This window comes from Danio aesculapii, chromosome 16 (genome assembly GCF_903798145.1).
Source record: "Danio aesculapii chromosome 16, fDanAes4.1, whole genome shotgun sequence".
Lineage (NCBI taxonomy): Eukaryota > Metazoa > Chordata > Actinopteri > Cypriniformes > Danionidae > Danio > Danio aesculapii.
In genome coordinates this window covers 8,886,514-8,908,853 of record NC_079450.1, presented here as the reverse complement: position 1 = coordinate 8,908,853, position 22,340 = coordinate 8,886,514, and the positions used below count along the sequence as shown (strand labels likewise).

Here is a 22,340-nt window from a genome sequence, read left to right as displayed (position 1 = left end):
ATGAGACACGGAAGGAGGGTTTAAAGCTAATAGATTTCAACAAAAGAGAAAATGAAAGGGGAAGATTAGACTGAATAGGAGCTCAAAGATCTAGCCCGAAGAAAGCTTTTTCATAGTCCATTTGATTAAATGGAGCTTTAACAGACCACGGCTGATCTCTCGCCGGTCACTACACTGTGATGAAACAGCTGCTACATCTAAATCAAATAAGATAAATAAATAAATGCACAAACTCCTCATATAACAGCGACACAAGGATGCTGCGACAATTTGTAGAGTGGAGAGGACTGGACTATTTTAATGCTCCATTAGCTGGTTGTTTGATATCTTTAATAAACAAGCTACATACATGCAGCTGATGGAGTTCTTAAAGGGACCGTTCACTGAAAAAATAAATGTATAATTGTCACTTCACTTGGTCCAACGCTGTATGGATTTCTTTCTCCTGTTGAACACAAACAAAGACAGTCTGAATAATGTTGGAAACTGGTAAGCATTGACATTCATAGTAATTGTTTTTTCCTCCTATGTATGTCAATGGTTACCGATTTCCAACATTCTTCGGAATATCTTATTTTGTGTTAAAAAAAAAGAAAAGAATCTCGCAATAGTTTGGATTCACTTCAGTGTAAGTGTTATTTATTTAATTCATTCATTCATTTATTAATTGATCTATCATTCTTCAAAACATCATCTTTTGTTTTCAACAATAAAGAAGCTCATAAAAGGTTTATTCTGTTAAACACAAAAGAAACCGGTAACCATTGACTTCCATAGTATGAAAATACAACTACAATGGAAGCCAATGGTTACCGGTTTCTATCATTCTTCAAAATACCTTCTTAATGTGTTCAACAGAATAAACCTTTATGACTTCCTTTATTCTGTTGAACACAAAAGAAGATGTTTTGAAGAATCCTTGAAACCGGTAACCATTGACTTTCATAGTAGGAAAATTCAACTACAATGAAAGTCAATTGATAGCGATTTCCATCATTCTTCAAAATACTTTCTTTTGTGTTCAACAGAATAAAGAAACTCATAAAGGTTTATTCTGTTGTACAAAAAAGAAGATGTTTTAAAGAATGCTGGAAACCAGTAATCATTTACTTCCGTAGTAAGAAAATACAAATACAATGCAAGTCAATGGTTGCAGGTTTCCATCATTCTTCAAAGTACCTTCTTATGTGTTCAACAAAAAAAACTTTATGACTTTCTTTATTCTGTTGAACACAAAAGAAGATGTTTTGAAGAATGCTGTAAACCAGTAACCATTTACTTCCAGACTAGGAAAATACAACTACAGGGGAAGTCAACGGTTACCAGTTTCCATAATTCTTCAAAATTCCTCCTGGGTTCAACAGAATAAAGAAACTCATAAAGGTTTATGAGTTTCTTTACTTTGTTGAACACAAAAGAAGTTTTGAAAAATGCTTGAAACCGGTAACCATTGACTTCTATAGTAGGAAAATACAAATACAATGGAAGTCAATGATTACCGGTTTCCATCAATCGTCAATATATATATATATATATATATATATATATATATATATATATATATATATATATATATATATATATATATATATATATATATATATATATATATATATATATATACATACATAAATACATACATACATATATACATACATATACATATATATACACATACATACATATACATGTACTGTATATATACATGCATATATATATATACCCTTTAACAGATCAGGAAGACATCATCATAACACCAATTTAAATCCTCCTTTTTCTGTATCAAGTTGAATTCTTGATTCTGATTGGCTATTGAACATTTTAAGGTGTGCAATTATTTTTAGATAAACGCACAACTAAAGTAGTTTCAGGCAGGTTTGACCTCAACTGAAAATGAACTTACAGTATAAAGATGAAAGCTTCCCTTACATTGTAATCATGATCACAGTATGTAATCATCACTATCATCATGTTCATCTTGCTTGAATAGTGTCATTACCTCTCAGCAGGCACCTCGACATAAAATATTATTCAGATCTTGATCAAGATGTTGTATAACATCATTTTAAATTCAGTTTGCATGGTAATGTGTTAAAGTGGCAACTTGACGAAAATACAAATTTAAAAGCATAGTTCACTCAAATATGAAAATTTACTCACCCTCAAGTCGTTGATAAAATTTTATGAGTTTATTTTATATGATGAACATATATATATATATATATATATTTATTTTATTTTTTGGAGAACGCTGTAAGCTAGTAACCATTGACTTCCAAAAAAGGAAAATACAAATACAATGAAATTCAATGGTTACCAGTTTCCATTATTCTTTAAAGTAGCTTCTTTTGTTTAACAGAATAAAGAAACTCATTAAGGTTTGAGATTCTTTGTATGATGTTTTGAAGAACGCTTGAAAACGGTTTCCATCGTTCGTTAAAATACCTTTTTTGTGTTTAACAGAATAAAGAAACTCAAAGTTTATTTCATTGAACACAAAAGAATGTATTTTAAAGAATGCTGAAAATTGGTAACCATTGACTTTTATAGCAGGAAAATACAAATACAATGTAAGTCAATGGTTACCAGTTTCCATCATTTGTTAAAATACCTTCTTTTATGCTTAACAGAATAAAGAAACTCAAAGTTTACTCTGTTGAACACAAAAGAAGGTGTTTTGAAGAATGCTGGAAATTGGTTGTAGAAAAATGCAAATAGAATTTAAGTCAATGGTTACCGGTTTTCACCTTTCTACAAAATACCTTCTTTTGTGTTCAACAGAATAAAGAAACTCATAAAGGTTTATGAATTCATTCTGTTGAACATAAGAGAAGATGTTCTGAAATATGCTGAAAACCAGTAACCATTGACTTCCATAGTAGAAAATTACAAATACTATGGAAGTCAATGGTCACCGGTTTCTATCATTCATCAAAATAACTTATTTTGTGTTCATCTGAACAAGCCTTTATGACTTTTTTTTTTGTAATGTTGAACACAAAATAAGATATGTTGAAGAATGATGGAAACCGGTAACCATTGACTTCCATAGTAGGAAAACACAAATACAATGGAAGTCAATGGTTACCAGTTTCCATCATTCTTCAAAACACCTTCTTTTGTGTTAAACAGAATAAACCTTTATGAGTTTCTTTACTCTGTTGAACACACAATAAGATGTTTTGAAGAATACTGGAAACCGCTAACCATTGACTTCCATAGTAGTCAATGGTTACAGGTTTATAACATTTTTCTAAATATTTTTTCTGTGTTCAAAAGGAAAAAAGAAACTAATACAGGCGAATATTGAGTAAATGATGACAGAATTAGCTTTTTTCTGTGAACTATCCCTTTAACCCCACACTGAAATTGGTTTAATGCATACGTACGCCACTATTTCTGACCTTCAATTCACATCAAATCAATGTCATGCTTTAGATGTCTAACAAATGTCACATTGACATCACGTTGAGATCAATGATTATATTGGTGTTAGCTTGATTTACAGTGTTCTAAATAGCATTTTTTCTGGACTGAAGTCATGAACTGTGTGTAGCTGTCGGGGTTTGTGTATGTGCTCTGGAACTGGATTTGCTGGAACTGCTGTTTGTGTATTTTTTAGAGTGTCAGACTTGCAACCCACAGGCTGCGAGTTCAATTCCCAGAGCCCACAGGAGATGAAGGTGTGGGGAAAGTGAATGAACAGTGCTCTCTTCCTCCCTCAACACCCACTACTGAGATGTCCTTACAAGACACTATAGGATATATTTCAAACCAGGGAGCGAATTATACATTAAGGTTTAAAGGGGTCAAATTTTTGGCAATGTTAATATGCACTGAAATAAAATGATTCATTGGATTTGTTACTGTTTTTTGAGGTAAGTGGTTGCACACAATGTATATGGGCTGATTTTAAACAAACAAATTAAATGTAGTAATGTTCAACTCAATTTGTTTGTCCAAAAAAAAATCAGCCTACATAAATTTTTTGCAACTATTTACCTTAAAAACTCTTAGTAAATCCACTGAGTATTTTTTTTTCAGTGTGCCTTAGTGAATCAAATTCATTCATTTATTTATTTTCTTTTCAGCTTAGTACCTTTATTAATCTGGGGTCGCCACAGCTGACTGAACCACCAACTTATCCAACATACTGTATGTTTTACACAGCAGATGCCCTTTCAGCCGCAACTCACTGGTAAACACCCATACACTCCCATTCACCTACACTACGGACAATTTAGTCTACCTAATTCACCTATACAGGACGGATGGAGGGAGAGAGAGAGGGAGAGAGGGAGAGAGGGAGAGAGAGAGAGAGAGAGAGAGAGAGAGAGAGAGAGAGAGAGAGAGAGATGGACGGACGGACGGACAGACATAGAAGATAGATAGATAGATAGATAGATAGATAGATAGATAGATAGATAGATAGATAGATAGATAGATAGATAGATAGATAGATAGATAGATAGATAGATAGATAGATAGATAGATAGATAGATAAAACAGTTTATAGATAGATAGATAGATAGATAGATAGATAGATAGATAGACAGACAGACAGACAGACAGACAGACAGACAGACAGACAGACAGACAGACAGACAGACAGACAGATAGACAGATAGATAGATAGATAGATAGATAGATAGATAGATAGATAGATAGATAGATAGATAGATAGATAGATAGATATCCCCCGTAATTCGCACCCTGCTTCAAACAAAGGACACATTGATTTGATGTCATTTTCAACAAAGTCAAAAACTGAAGTCCAAATCTGCTTATCAAAGCAAACTTTCAGAGAGTGTTCGTTTCGGTTCCTAAACACCATTGAACTACCATTGGTCATTTACTCATTCAATGGAAGACTGTGCAGAGATGTACTCATCTTTTTGAGGGCTATCCAAATGACCTTGCAGATCTCCACAACTATCTCGCAGGTTTTGCATGGTCAAATTTCAGCTGTACTTATGGAAGTGAATTTCCATTGAGCGGTATGGTTCGGTACAGTACAGTATGCATTTATTTAAATAAAGGCACTATTGCCTTTGGGGAAATAAAAATGTATACAATCGAGCTCCAAATTAACAGTGATATTTATATATATATACATATATATATATATACACATATATATATATATATATATATATATATATATATATATATATATATATATATATATATATATATATATACACATATATATATATATATATATATACACATATATATATATATATATATATATATATATATATATATATATATATATATATATATATATATATATATATATAACTGAAAGTTAGAGTCTTTATTTATATATATTTATATAACTGAAAAGTTAGAGTCTCTATTTATTTATATATTTATATAATATATTTATATATAATATATATATATATTTATATAATATATTTATATATAATATATATATATATATATATAATATATATATATATATATATATATATATATATATATATATATATATATATATATATATATATATATATATATATATAAAAATAATTTCATTTAAAACTATAGCAGGCCAAGTGCTTTATCCTATTGTTTTTATGCACTTCCTGATTACCGGATTTACCACTTCGTAAACCCATACAGGCCAAAGAAACTCTTTTGTTGATAAACATTTGTGGTCAGTGGCTGAGCTATGGGGCAAAGTAATATATATGTGTGAATGGGCATTATTATGTTGATGAGATCAGGGCTGAGAAATGCTGTTTATCTTTCTGACTCCAGTTAAGTCACCTCCACCTACAAACTCAGCCCCCTCCCCAAATCAGACTTGTGATAGCCTTATTGCAGACTCATTTTGGAGATCTTCTTGAAGATGCTGTTTGACTGCAGAACGACCAACACGTCCAAATAAAAAAATTCTGAAATAAGTCTTCTGGATTGGGTTCTCATTTTTTTCCCAACACCTTCAAACAACGAGATAAGCAAAATAGACATGTGTTTGCTTTGAAATAAGGTTATTTAGCTTGCTTCAAGGAAAATCTAAAATTGAAAGGAAATTATATATATATATATATATATATATATATATATATATATATATATATATATATATATATATATTTACATACATACATACATACATACAGTTGAAGTCAGAATTATTAGCTCCCCTTTGGTTTTTGGTTTTGTTTTTTAATTATTTCCCACATGATGTTTAACAGAGCAAGTACATTTTCACAGTATGTTTAATAATATTTTTTCTTCTGGAGAAAGTCTTAATTGTTTTGTTTCTGCTAAAATAAAAGCAGCTTTTAATTCTTTACAAAACACTTTAAGGTCAAAATTATTAGCCCCCTTAAGCTATTTTTTTTTTCAATAGTCTACAGAACAAACCATCATTATACAATAACTTGCCTAATTAACCTAACCTGCCTAATTAACCTAGTTAAGCCTTTAAATGTCACTTTACGCTGTATAGAAGTGTCTTGAAAAATATCTAGTCAAATATTAGTTACTGTCATCACAGCAAAGATAAAATAAATCAGTTATTAGAAATGAGTTATTAAAACTATTATGTTTAGAAATGTGTTGAATAAATCTCCATTAAACAGAAATTGGGGGAAAAAAATAAACAGGAGGCTAATAATTCAAGGGGGCTAATAATTCTGACTTCAACTATATGTTTATATTTTTATTTGTCCTGAAAATGCTTCTTGATGTTAGAATTTTTAAATATTTGGACTAGAAACAAGACAAAAACACATTTTTGCAGCATTCAAAAAAATGCATTCTTGTAAATTAGAAAACTTGTATACTATCAGTGCCTCCCACACAGTGACTTTACTTGGGTGGGCCGCCCAGTTATATTAACGCCCTCCCAAGTATATTAAGTGACACTTTTTTTAACTCTTATTATCCTCCTTTTACACTTTGTATCCAGCCAATATAAACAAAACATCCGCGAGAAATTAAATAGTGGAAAATCCTCTCTCCTTTGCCCGAATTATACTGACTGTTCTGTGTGTTCGAGACAGTCTCACGTGCTCAGCAAACCCACGCACCTTTTTGTGTTTTTTTTTATTCGACCACCACCACAAATGTATTTCAAACCTGTGGGAATCACTGAGTATAGTATAGTATATTATAGTATAGTATATTATAGTATAGTATAGTACAGTACAGTACAGTATAGTATAGTTTAGTATAGTTCGAGGAAATGTTCACGAGGAACCATACAGGTAACTATTTTATGTTTTGTCAGTTTAGTGGCTAGTTTGTGCGAGTTCAGCATACAAAAATGTTCAACACTTAAAAGCGGAGCACCAAGCCCCAATCAAAACCCAATCCTCAATGTGGTATGAGCAGATTGTACTAAAATATACATATGAAATCCTACAAATTCATACAAGTTAGCCACTAAATCAAAAACTTAGAGCTAGCATTGACTAAATCACACAGAATAACGTATTTTGAAAGTGTAAAATGCAGATTGTTTCCAGTGAGGCTTGTGTTTAGGTGTAGGATTGGAGTATGGGGAGAGAACTTACAGTTTGCGCAGTATAAAAATATTTATGTCTATGGGGAGTCCCCATAAACATAGCTATACAATTGTTTGTGTGTTTATGTGTGTGACAGAAATAGACATACAAAATCCATTAGTATTTTTAAGCTTAATGAATAAACAGTTAGGTTTCCATTTTATTAATGTTGTGCCATTATTATGGGTGGTTGAGAATTCAGAACCAGGGCATGAATATCAGTTAGACATCAATGTTTTGACATCAGTTTGATAGAATGTTTGACCTGTTTTTGAAGTCAGTTTGATCTCTTTTTAACATCATTTGTCCCCTGCATGATCGCATTATGTGTATTACTTTGATACAATGACCTCTGACAACCACATTACTTTTAATTGCATGGTAGAATCATGATCTCTCTTTTTTTAAAGCTGCTTTGAAATTATATTGTATAAAGCACTATAGAAATAAACTTGAGTAGAATAGAAGCAGATCAGTGGCAACGCTCACATTGAAAAGGCCAAACAGGGAGAAATGAGTGCAGATAAAGCATACCGAGACAGAGCGGCGCTGGGTAGTTCCATCTTCTGACAGGCCCCGGCATGCAGGTTATATATGCACTTCCCTGCAACGAGTGGAAATGAAGAAAGATATTGACTTTTCCAAGAAGCTCTCACCAATTCCCAAGAAAGATGAATCACTCATAGGAAATGTATCATTCAGCGTGCTCTTCCACGTACTACGTGAGGGCAAAAATAACAAAGCCCTGGCACCGCGAATGAATCTAATAAAGCACAAAGAGGAAGAAGAAATCTAACGCTGAACTTCAAGGTGCTTCTTCAATGGCTGGCACTTTAGGTCCTTCTTAGAAATAAACTTTTTTCTTTGGATAGTTTACCTAAATGCCAAACGTGGAAGATTAATTCTGTCATTTATGATTTGCTAAAGAATGTCAATTTGAATACTTAATATAAATAATTGTTCATATTAATATATCTATCCATCCATCTGTCCATCCATCCATTATTCAATCCACCCATCAGTCAATTTGTCCATCCATCCATTATTCTATCAACCCATCAGTCATTTAATCCATCCATCCATCCATCCATCCATTAGTCATTTCGTCCATCCATCCATCCATCCATCATTCTATCCACCCATCAGTCATTTCATTCATCCATCATTCTATTCACCCATCAGTCATTTCATCCATCCATCCATCCATTCATCATTCTACCATTATTCTACTCACCCATCAGTCATTTCGTCCGTCCATCCATCCATCCATCCATCATTTTATCCACCCACCAGTCATTTAATCCATTCATCCATCCAATGTTCTATCCACCCATCAGCCATTTCATCCATCCATTCATCCATCCATCCTTCCATCCATGATCCTACCCACATAACAGTAATTTCATCCATCCATCCATCCATCCATCCATGTCACTACATCCATTCAGCCATCCATCTATTCATCATTCTATCCATCCTTGCATTCATTATTATATCCACCCATCAGTCACTTCATCCATCCATCTATTATTCTATCCACCCAGTCATCCATCCATTTGTCCATCCATCCATCATTCTATCCACCCATAAGTCATTTCATTTCATCCATCCATCCATCCATCATTCTATCCACCCAGTTATCTATCCATCCATCCATCCATCCATCCATCCATCCATCCATCCATCCATCATTCTATCCACCCATCACTCACTTCATCCATCCATCCATGTGCCCGTCCATCCATCCTTCTATCAGTCACTTCATCCATTCACAGTTGACCATTCGATCCATCTATCTATCAATCCATCCATCTACCCATCCATCCATCCATTCATCATTCTATCCACCCATGAGTCATTTCATGCATACATTCATCCATCGATTTATCCATTCATGCATCTATCCATCCATTCACCCATCCATTATTTTACCCACCCAGTCATTTCATCTATTTATCCACCCATCCATCCATCCATCCATCATTCTATCCACCCATGAGTCACTTCATCCATCCATTCATCCATCCTTTCATTCATCATTCTATTCACCCATCAGTCACTTCATCCATCATTATTTTAAAACATTATTTTAAAAAAATGTCAGTTATTAATATTATTATTGAATGATGCATTTCCATAATTTAAGATCAAAAGTCAGAGTCTGGCACAAAAGGAAAAAGCAATAACCTGCCCACATAAAAAAATGCATTATAAAAGCAGCAAAAAATAAATGAAGTCATAAGAAAAAAGACATTTTAATGTGTCTGTCGTAAAAATCAGCCCCTGGGACATGTAAGTGCTGGTAACTGAACAAGCACCTTTTGATTGAATGTCAGTCTCCTGAAAGAATTTCTGAAAGTCAACTGTTTATTGCACAACCAATTACATAAGCAACAAAGTGACAAAAACGAAGAGCAAAAAAAAATTGAATGCAAATGTCTCTGAGCATCTGAAGCTGAGAGCACTCAAAATACAATTCTTGAAAATATGTAGTTCCCAGCATGCTTTGTGTGGGATTGCATTAAAGAAATGGTGACAATAAAAGCTATTAAAGCTTTTTTAAGTTAAGAGAAAGACTTTTTAGAGTTCATTTATTCTGGAAATAATAATCAATAATTCTTGTTCGTTTAGTCAATGAGCTGTTACTGTGCAAATGCCAGCTCTGAGATCAGTCTCTTTTTACTTGCTTAGCTCAAATCTTACATATGAATTGTAATATAAGCCCTTGGGTAGTTAGGTTTGAACTGGGGCAGTTTGAACATTCTGATTGCACAAAAATGAAATGTTTTAAGATCTTCTGGATGAACTATAGTGACAATGTGCTTAATTTAAATTCACAACATTCGGATGAAAGCAATTTGCTCTGATTGGCTCAGAGTTAACTTTGCTCTACAGTTCAATTTGACTACATTAAGTTAAAATAACATCATTCAAATATGAAACCCAGAATCACAAATCCATACATAAGGGTCAGTTTTTGGAAATATAGAGATATATACATCATCTGAAAGCTGAATAAATAGGCTTTCTCTTGACAAGTGGTTTGGATGGAAATTATAATATTTGACTGAGATTAAAAAAGATTAGGTTCTTAGCAATGCATATTATTATTATTATTATTATTATTATTATTATTATTAAAAAATATGTTTTGATAATGTTTACTAACAGAAGGACATTTAAAATGATTCTTGTAATATCCTTGAAGATAGTTTTTAGCTAATATTCTAATAATACATTATAATATTCTCTTTTAATGTACTCTAATATTCCAATGTATTCTTAATATTCTAATGTCTATGATATGTTTTGATAAAGTATACTTAAAGATAGACACTTACAAAAATCATTAATGGAAGTTAATCTTTACTTAATAGTGTGTATTATATTATTCTAATTTTAATGTGCTAAAATAGTCTAATGTATTAGTTTTCCACTAACTATAATATTCCAATTTTACAGATTTATTTTGGTCAAGGGTCACATGTTTTTTTGAGTAAGCATCAAGCTATCACTAGTTATGTTTATGTTTGGAAGAGCTTGCATTATTTCAGTGAAAAAAATACATTTTAATAAATAGGAAGTAAAATTGAAAGTAGGACAACCAATAAAAAAATTCTGATATTCCATGACTTGGACAAAAAAAAAACCTTCTTTGACTTTTAATGTCTGGAATAGACCTTTTAAAAGTCCATGATATTCCAAAAAAATTCCATGACCGTGGGGACATTAAATAGTTTATCTCCAACATTAAATAATCTAGCAATCCAACCCACTCTTTAAAATCTCAAAACTCAGGGTTTCTATTATTACCCAGAATAGCAAAGTCCACTAAAGGAGGTCGAACATTCACATATATGGCTCCTAAAGTCTGGAACAGCTTTCAAGAAAATTCCATGACCGTGGGAACACTGAATATCCTAAATTATGTATTAAGATAGGTGGATGAAAACAGGAACTGTTACATTATGATATGATTGTGTTTGTGCTGTCCATCCAGAATTTAGCAATTCCGGCAATGCTGAATTTAATACAAAATTTAGAGGCCCTTGCATTTATTGTTTCATTGAAAAAATACATTTTAATAAATGGAAAGTCCACTAAAGGAGGTCGAGCATTCTCATATATGGCTCCCAAGGTCTGGAATAGCCGTCCAGAAAATTCCATGATTGTGGGAACTCTGAATATCCTAAAATATGTATAAAGATAGGTGGATGAAAACAGGTAGTGCTATTTTGTGAATGTTGAATTTAATGAAAGTTTAGAGGAACTTGCTTTTTTTTATAGAAAATATACATTTTAATAAATGGGAAGTAAAATTGAAAGTTAAAGCTTGTTAAGTTCCATATTGATAATAACATATTGCTCCTTACCTTTAATGCATTAAATAGTCTAGCTCCTGTTTATCTAAACAACCTTCTGTCTTGCTACAATTCAACCCCCTCTTTAAGATCTCAAAAGTCAGGGCTTCTAGTGGTCCCCAGAATAGCAAAGTCCACTAAAGGAGGTCAAGCATTCTCATATATGGCTCATAAAGTCTGAAATAGCCTTCCAAAGAATTCCTTGACTGTGGGAACCCTGGTATGCTTAAATGTGTATAAAGATAGGTGGATGAAATTTTAAGTAAAAGCCTGTTGAGTTCCATATTGATAATAAATTATTGCTTCTTATCTTTAATGCATTAAATGTTTATCTAACCAACCTTCTGTCTCACTACAATCCAACCCACTCTACTCAGGGCTTCTAATAGTACCCAGAATAGCAAAGTCCACTAAAGGAGGTCGAGCATTCTCATAGATGGCTCCTAAACTCTGGAATAGCCTTGCACAAAATTTCATAATGGTGGGAACCCTGGATATGTTTAAATGTGCGTAAAATAGGTGGATGGAAACATAGCTACTGTTATATATGATCAGATTTTTCCCACCTTCAGCGTGTATCCTTGTTCACAGTGGAACGAGACCACATCACCCACGAAGTAGCGGTCGCCCACTTTCACACCATTGCCGGGGGTCTGTGGCTCTGGGCAGGAGTCCAAACCTATTGCTTAGGACACAGGAAAGTCTCTTCATTTGCCAGGATATGAATGTTCTCCAACACAAATGGAAATTGATTCCCGTTTACAGTGTGAGATGCAAAAGAGCCCCGGCAGACAAATGAGTCATGACAAACACTGCTCTTCATAAATCATACACTTCTAGTCATTTGTCAGACGCTTGTGGCAGGGATTGACAAACTTTTATTTTTTTCAGTCGAGCCTCTGAAGTCATATTTACAGTCATTTCTCGCAGTCTGATTAGAAAAATGACAAATAAAAAAGACTAATATCATTTTAAATTAAATTAAATTAAATTAAATTAAATTAAATTAAATTAAATTAAATTAAATTAAATTAAATTAAATTAAATTAAATTAAATTAAATAGTCCGTTAAAAAAATAAAAACGACCGTTCATATAATTTACATCTTGCAATTTAAATTTTACTTTCAGTATCGTGGAAGAAAATTCTAAATTGTGAGAAAAAAAACCTCAAAAGACAAAAATTAAAGGAAAATAATAATAATATTTTTTTTTAATCTCACAATTTTGACTTGAAATTCTCCTAAAGTCTGATTAGAAAAAAAGACAATCGCTGATTTATAAGGTATATCCTCAAAACTGCAATAAAAACAGCTTGTAACAAAATTGTGCTACATAAACACATATAAATGCCATGTTTATGTTGTATCTGTATGTATATTTTGAGTGTTGTTGTCAGTGCATTGGTCAACTGTTCTCATACCTGTGTACTCCAGATGAAATCCAGCCCCAGAAACACTCATGTCAGTCTGAAAGGTGAGGTACAGGTTGTTGGATGTGGTGTTCAGCAGGGGTGGAATGGTGGTCCCTAAAGGGATTTGCATTAAATATAATGTTAGTTTTCATGACAGACATTAGAGCACATTGTTCCCTACAGCTCCAGCTGAGACTGTGACATCCCCACCATACAGATGTCATTCAGCTCTGACACACTGTCAGTGGCTCGCTAGCTTTACTGATGGGCAGCTGGCACTGCTAAACTCAGCTCCACTAAAATACTACAGTAAAAGTACTTGATTACTGTATTTGCAGCTAATCGAAGGAGGAAAAAAAATTAAAAGGGGCTTATAATACTGACCCTAGCATTATTTATTTATTTATATGTTTTTATTTAAATGTATTTTTATTATTATTATTATTATTATTATTATTATTATTATTATTTTAAAAAAAAAAAAAAAAGATATATATATATATATATATATATACATAAAATGTTCTCCGTTTGTAAAATACATTCTAGGAAATATTTGAGAAATAATTAAATTTTCACAAAGGCCTATTGACTTCGCCTTCAACTGTATGAAAAAAAATATATATATATATATATATTTCATTAAAATATTTCAAATTTGGGGGAAGTGTTATCAGAGTAATTAACAGCACTCGTCCAGCCTCTCTTAACCCTTGACCCTTGTGTATTACTCCGCCCACATACAGCGACAAGCAGAGGACACTCTACATTTATAAATATTGCTGCTGTTGGGCAACATAATTGTAGCCTACTTTTGAGATTCATTTAGTAGAGAATGTAGTTATTTAGATTGCAACTTTGCAGGATAGTGCCTATTTTTAAATATTTATAATTTCAGAGAGACAGCGCATTGGAGGCCATTTGCCTGTCACAGAGCAAGGACGGTTGACGATGTTCATCCACAAGATGGTGATAGAGACCACATAATAGGCCTTGGGCCTTAATTTTTTCTAACTTCAGCTGACTAAATCATTATTAAACAAGTACATGACTTTCTAAGTTGATCTCTCTCTTTTGTATATTGCAGTGCTGTATTTATACCATAGTAATATTGTGATCTCCCGACAAGAAAGAAATATTGGGAAATTGCTGTAGACGGATGATATTTCATGCCGTTCAGCATTATAATCTTAAAATGTGAGCATAATCACGTTTTGTCATCATTTTAGACATCACGCTAGAGACTCATTCAAATACTAGCTCTAAAGTGACGTTGGTGAATTAGTAACGGTTTCAGCTGTTCTGACATCAGCTGCAAATGTGAATGAATGGTGGAAGTAGTTCTTCTTACAAAAAGGTTTTGAGACTCTGCGTGTTAAATTTTGTCCTTTTTTATACACATGATTATGCGGTGCGATGTGGCTGTATATCGTCACTGGTGGGACACTAAGCACGCCTACCACCAGTGCCGATATACAGCCACATCACACTGCTACTCGTGTGTTATTGCTCATATATATATATATATTATATATATATATATATATATATATATATATATATATATATATAAATATATATATATATATATATATATATATATATATATATATATATATATATATATATATATATATATATATATATATATATATATAGGTATGTATGTATATACAGTTAAAGTCATATATACAGTTGAAGTCAGAAGTATTAGCCCCCTGAATTATTAGCCGTTTATTTTTTCCCAAATTTCTGTTTAACGGAGAGAAGATTTGTTAATAACTAATTTCTAAAAACTGATTTATTTTATCTTTGCCATGAAGACAGTAAATAATATTTGACTAGATATTTTTCAAGACACTTCTACACAACTTAAAGTGACATTTAAAGGCTTAACTAGGTTAATTAGGTTAACTAGGCAAGGGTAGGGTAGTTAGGGTAATTAGCCAAGTTATAAGGCAAAAGATGGTTTGTTCTGTAGACAATCGAAAAAAATATAGCTTAAAGGAGCTAATAATTTTGACTGCTTTTATTCAAGCCGAAATAAAACAAATAAGACTTTCTCCAGGAAAAAAATATTATCAGACATACTGTGAAAATTTCCTTGCTCTGTTAAATATCATTTGGGAAATATTTAAAAAAGAAAAAAAAATCTGCTGTAAATTCAGCAGACTTCAACTGTATATATATTATTATTATTAGTAGTAGTAGTAGAAGTATTAGTAGTAGTAGTAGTATTTTTATAATAATAATTCATTTTATTTATGAGGCACTTTTCTCACAACCCAAAGTGCTATATGTTATCGTTTATTCCGCCACATACTTGTACACTAAGCCAAACATATGCATGCAGAAATCTGTTTTTCACTATTTTTTTTTTTTTTACTCTCCTGGCTTCACCCAATCACAGTGAAATCACAAGAATAATCAGACGTATTGCAGTTTTCTGTGCTGACCCCCATCCACTGGATCCTCAATGATGTGTTATTTGTGGATGTTCAGTGCTAAAGAGGTTGTGATGGATAGAGTCAGGCATTACTTTTACTGCTTTAAGCGGGTGGGGAATTCAGGTGGACACACACATACACGCACACACACACACTGTTTGTAAGCATATTTTGTCTTCACCTTCTTTATGCATGAGGCATCACCACCCCATAACTTGCTTTAATCTTTCATTTGTCCTGCCGAGCAGATTAAACGTCAAGCTGTCAACAATACTTAATGCTTTGTCTGGCGGCCGGTAAGGTCAGCAGCATATTTATTTAGCTTTGTGCGAGTGATGTGTGGATATATAGTGGCAAATAATTAAAATCTGTCTTTCAATACTGAGGACCTTCCGGGGGAAGTGTACGAGAGTTACAGTGATATCATCTGGGGGTTCAACATATACGAAGAGTACACTGCAGAAAATAAATAAATAAAAATAAATAAAATTGAACAAAAGGGTATGCATTATTTTTTTAAAGTAAAAATGATAAGCCCCTTTTGTGAAATTTTAATTCAATTTATATTTATTAATTTAACAGGGACAATGCTCATTAATAAACAGTAAGACTGTAAATAAGCCAGAGTTAGCCACGGGGGCTAATTTTCATCTGTTGCCCAGATATTGAATATATGAATATATATATATATATATATATATATATATATATATATATATATATATATATATATATATATATATATATATATATATATATATATATATATATATATGAATATATATATATATATATATATATATGAATATATATATATATATATATATGTGTGTGTGTGTGTGTATGGTGTGTGTGTGTGTACATACAAACATATGTTTTTTTTTTGTTTTTTTTTAAATAAAGTGCTGTTTAACGGATAGTAATATGGTGATAATGATGATATCAAGTTAGTGGACAACAGTGGTTTGTTTCTATAGACAAATAAAAAAAATCTTAAGGGGAGTAATAATATTGACTTTATTGTTTTTGTTTAACTACTTTTATTTCAGCCAAACTAAAATAAATGTGACTTTCCCCAGAAGAAAAAAATAACATTATAGGAAATACTGCTCTTTTAAAAGTTTCAAATCTCTATTAAAAAAAAACTCTATTAAAAATCTTTGCAAAAGAATCCAAATATCACAGGAGGGCGAAAAACAAAAACAAAGCAAAATAAAAATTAAAACAAAATTAAACAAAACAATATTAAATGATTTAAAACTAAACAACAAAAACACTAAACAAAAAATAAAACACGAAACAAAACAGCAAAAAACTAAACAAAAAACAAAACACTAAACAAAACAAAACAAAATTAAACAAAACAAAATATAAAAAATAAAACAAAACAATATTAAATGATTTTAAACAAAACAACAAAAACACTAAAACATAAAATAAAACACGAAACAAAACAGCAAAAAAATAAACAAAAAAACAAAACAAAACAAAATTAAACAAAAAGCAAAACACGAAAAAAAACAAAATTAAATTAAACAAAACAAAAAATACAAAATAAAACAAAACAATATTAAATGGTTTTAAACAAAACAGCAAAAACACTAAACAAAAAATAAAACACGAAACAAAACAAAACAGCAAAAAACTTAACAAAAAACAAAACACGAAACAAAACAAAATTAAACAAAAAACAAAACAAACAAAAAACAAAATAAAACAATAATAAATGAAATAAAATGAAACAACAAAAAAACGTTTATAAAAAATAATAAAAACAAAAATAAAACAAAACAATAAAAGCTTGAAGGAAAAAAATCTGAAAATAATTGAAATCAGCTGTGACTGATGGATTGTGATATGATCATCTTCTTCCTCAGCAGGAAACTCTGAGTCTCAGGTTTACTCCTGCTGCTTATGAAGCTGTTGATCCATGATATCCCATGACAGCTCAAATATTGATGCGCTTTGGATGACAAAACAAATCTCTAGATGAAAGCCAGGCGGCATGGGCTTACAAAAAAAAAAAAGTCTTATTTGGCAAACATGATTCCTTGAGTTTCTTCTGACTGACTGGAGTGTGTTAAAGTACAGCAGGGATGACGAAGCGATGCTTGTATTTGCAGAATATATTAAAGTCAACACGCCGTGCTGAGGTTATTTAGAAAACAATATCACATTTAGAGAGAAAAACAGATGGGTTTCATCTTACCAGAATAGCTCCCAAGTCTCGGTGCGTTGCTGTCGATGCCGTCGTAAAAGTCCAGCGAGTCCCAGTTGTGTTCCGTGGAAAACGTCACAACTGTGATCTACATAAAGAAAAGGATTAAGAAGAAAGAGATATTAAGAATATTGGAATCAAGACGATTAAAAGAAATGACTCACCTTTGTTCAAACTTGTATTACATTGTTTTGTATAAAATAAACCGTTTTTGCTATGCTATGCTTTGTTACGTTACGTTACGTTGTGTGTTGTTTTGTGTTATGTTACAATACATTATGTTATGTAATGTTTTGTTACATCACAATACAGTACAATGTGTTGTGTTATGCTAAGTTACATTAAGTTGCGTGTTATGTTGCGTTACGTTACATTACGTTGTGTGTTGTTATTATGTAATATTGTTACGATGTGTGTTGTTAAGTTGTGTTACGTTGCGTTATGTTATGTTACATTGTGTTATGCTATGTTGTGTTGCGTTATGTTGTTGTCATGTTATGTTACATGTCATTACGTTACGTGCTATTGTTATATTGTGTGCTGTATTGTGTTATGTTAAGTTGCACTGTGTTGTGTGTTATATTACCTTATGCGATGGTACGGTATGTTATGTTGCTGTTACGTTACGTTGTGTCACATTGCATATTCTTGTTAAGTTACGTTACCTTACTTTGTGTGTTGTTATGTTATGTGCTATGTTATATTATGTTACGTTGCACTGTGTGTTATGTTATGTTACGTATTGTTGTTATGTTTATTACATTATGTTGTGTTACATTGCATTGCATGTTCTAGTTATGTTACATGACATTACACTACATTGTGTGTTGTTTTATGTTGTTGTTATGTTACATTATGATAAGCTACACTATGTTACGTTTATTAGGTTATGTTGTGTATGTTATGTTACTCTATAGTATGGTATGTTACGTTATGTTAAGTTGCGCTGCATTGCATGTTCTTGCTATGTTATGTTATTTTGTGTTATATTGTGTGTTAAGTTATGTTGTGTGTTGTCATGTTAGGCTATGTTATGCTACATTGCTTTGTTTTGTTGTTACATAACGTTAAGTTACACTGTGTGATGTTGTGTGTAGTGTTGTGTATTGTTACTTAACGTTATTTTATGAAACTATGCGACACAATTCAAAAACCAAGTCTATTTCTCAGAGTCACATAAAAAAGTTTTGTTATTCTTTAATATTATAAAAAAAATCTAAGTTATACAAAGTAAATTTTTATATTATAATATATACCTGATAAAAAACCTGAAAAATCATGTACATCAGTATTCACAGCCTTTGTTGTGAAGGTCTAAATTGAGCTCAGCTACAGTACATTTCGTTTTCACCGATCATTCTTGAGATGTTTCAGCAGCTTAATTGGAGTTCACCTGTGGTAAATTCAGTTGATTGGACATGATTTGAAAAGGCATACACCTGTCTATATAAGGTCTCAGAGTTGACAGTGCATGTCAAAGCACAAACCAAGCATGAAGACAAAGGAATTGCCTGTAGACCTCCGAGACATGATTGTCTTGAGGCACAAGGCTGGGGAAGGTTACAGAAAAATTTCTGCTGCTCTGAAAGTTGAGCACAGTGGCCTCCATCATCTGTAAATGGAAGATGTTTGAACCACCAGGACTCTTCCTAGAGCTGGCCGGCCATCTAGCATGGTGGTGGCAGCACCATGCTGTGTGGATTTTTTACAGCAGCAGGAACTGGAAGACTAGTCAGGATAGAGGGAAAGATGAATGCAGTAAAGTACAGAGACATCCTGAATGAAAAACTGCTTCAGAGTGCTCTTGACCTCAGACTGGGGCGACGGTTCATCTTCCAGCAGGACAATGACCCAAAGCACACCACTAAAATATTAATGGAGTGGATTCACAACAACTCAGTGAATGTCCTTGAGTGGCCCAGCCAGAGCCCAGATCAAAACCCTATTGAATATCTTTGGAGAGATCTGAAAATGGCTGTCGCTTCCCATCCAACCTGATAGAGCTTGAGAGGTACTATAAAGAGGAATGGGCAAAAATTTCCAAAGACAGGTGTGCCAAGCTTGTGGCATCATATTCAAAAAGACTTGAGGCTGTAATTGCTGCCAACGGTGCATCAACAAAGTATTGAGCAAAGGCTGTGAATACTTCTGTACATGTGATTCTGTTCAGGTTTATTATTTATCATTATGGGGTATTGTGTGTAGAATGTTGAGGAAATAAAATAACTGAATCCATTTTGGAATAAGGCTGTAACATTAAAAAACTGTGGAAAAAGTGAAGCGCTATCAATACTTTTCGGATGCACTGTAGATAGAGATTGGAAGTGCCAAATATAAATATAGTCTCAGAAACCTTTAAGGGAAGCAGAAATCACGGTTGAACATCAAAGCCTGTGTTTTCCATCAAACAGCAACATGACTAATGCTAAAGAAACATTTGGTCCGGTGTTTGCACCATGTGTTTGGCTGATGAATCATATTTCAGCTGTTCTTTCTGTATTCTCCTATTCAGTTTATGTTATGATAATCATTCTGCATATTGTTTAGCTTATGCAGTATCATGATAAACAATTCTGCTGTTGTGTATGCTCACCCTTGCTTTTGACGTACAGTGTAAAAGCTAAAGTAAAACAGTGGTAACAGTGAATACGTTTACATGGACACCAATAATTTGATTTTAATATGATTAAGACAATACTCTGATTAAGAGTCTACCATGTAAACAGCGATTTTTGATTACCTTAATCCAACTAAACTCATAATCGAACTAAACAGAAGTGGAATTAAGACATGTGGAGTATTTTAGTCGCATTATTAAAGTGCAACACAGACATGTAAACACCGCAATCAAACTATTTCCATTGTGTAGGATTTTCGCCGCATTTTGCAAAAGGATAGTGTAAATACACATGACTGTTTGACTCTATTCTCTGCACCTATCGAGTGAGTGAAGGACCACAGACACACACATCACGAAATGCAAAGGTTTTTTTTTTTTCCATACAGCGTGCGCTATCAAATTCTATTAAAACTACACTCTTCCAGCAGTTCATACTCACATCCAATATCGCATTTGTCATGTGGGGCACGCATGAAATGTTCCTGAATGAAAGTGAAAGTGCCAAACTACAGTTAAAGTCAACAAATTAAATATGAAACACCTGAATTTACATGAAGGAAACATAGACAGTGTAGTGACGCAATGACATTAATAGAATTGTGTGCTATAACATGTAAAACGGGATCATAGAAGGAACATTCAAAAAGCAACTTAGGTAAACACCTTAATCAAAATATTGTCTTATTCAGATTAAGGCAAATAATTTGATAACTGATGTCCATGTAAATATAGTCAGTGTAAAATCTGAAGTAGACGAATCAATCAATCAATCAATCAATCAATCAATCAATCAATCAATCAATCAATCAATGGTTATCTTTCTTAGTGTTTTTGTCTTGTTTCTAGTCCAAATAACTTAATATTCTTAAATCCATTAAGTCAGTGTTTCCCAACCCTTTTCCTGGAGGCACACCAACAGTACATATTTTAGATGTCTCCCTTACCAGACTAATTAACTTCAGGTTTTGGAGTCTCTTCTTATGTTCTAATTAGGTGATTCAGGTGTGTTTGATTAGGGAGACAATGAAAATGTGTACTATTGGTGTGCCTTCAGGAACAGGGTTGGGAAACACTGCATTATGTAAAGACTAAAAAAAAGTGAGTGAATTGGGTAAATAGTGAATAAATAGTAGAGCTGCACGATTCTGGCTAAAATGAGAATCACAATTTTTTTTTTTTGCTTAAAATAAAGATCACGATTTTCTCACGATTCTGTAGATGTAAAATAAAGTTATATGAGTCGGCTATTATTATTATTTCTCAAACATATGGAAAAAAAAAACTATATTAATATGTAGGTCTAGTGTTTATTCTCATGCTCAACACTTTGTGTTCGCTAAGAAAGAAAAAACAAATCAAATGCTCATAATCATAACTCTATAATGCTATTTGATTATTTAAATGTTGTGCACGCTTTCGGTTTCATTTTCACTGTAGTATAGCACGCGGTACCCTTAGCGCAACCAGTAGAACTAGAACACACTCTCGGATATTAAAATGCACTCGAGCGCTAAATGACTGAAAATTACGTTCCAACACCGCGAGGTGCAGCGCACTGCCTTTCTGTTGACAAGAAATAAAGGAGCGCCGTGTGCTTTTTTTATGTCGTAAGCCAACGACTGAATCAGCTGGGTATTTTGCGAGTGTTACTGTTGAGTGTTACAGACATCCCAAGTCTCGCGGAAGTTTCAGGAGTCTCCCGCAAATGAATAGAGACCCGCAAACGAATGATAATCACCCGGAAATCACGCGTCT

General features: G+C 32.6%; 1 protein-coding gene across 1 annotated transcript in view; it reads right to left on the bottom strand.

The window, feature by feature from the left end:
* Positions 1–22,340, bottom strand: part of csmd3a (CUB and Sushi multiple domains 3a) — a 685,206-nt gene that overhangs the window by 260,952 nt on the left and 401,914 nt on the right. Inside the window, exons 36-39 of the mRNA XM_056474744.1 lie at positions 17,957–18,053; positions 13,310–13,414; positions 12,454–12,572; positions 8,061–8,130 (exon numbers count right to left, since the gene is read on the bottom strand). Coding sequence (XP_056330719.1) covers positions 8,061–8,130; positions 12,454–12,572; positions 13,310–13,414; positions 17,957–18,053 — 391 coding nt within the window. The remainder of the gene's footprint in view (positions 1–8,060; positions 8,131–12,453; positions 12,573–13,309; positions 13,415–17,956; positions 18,054–22,340) is intronic.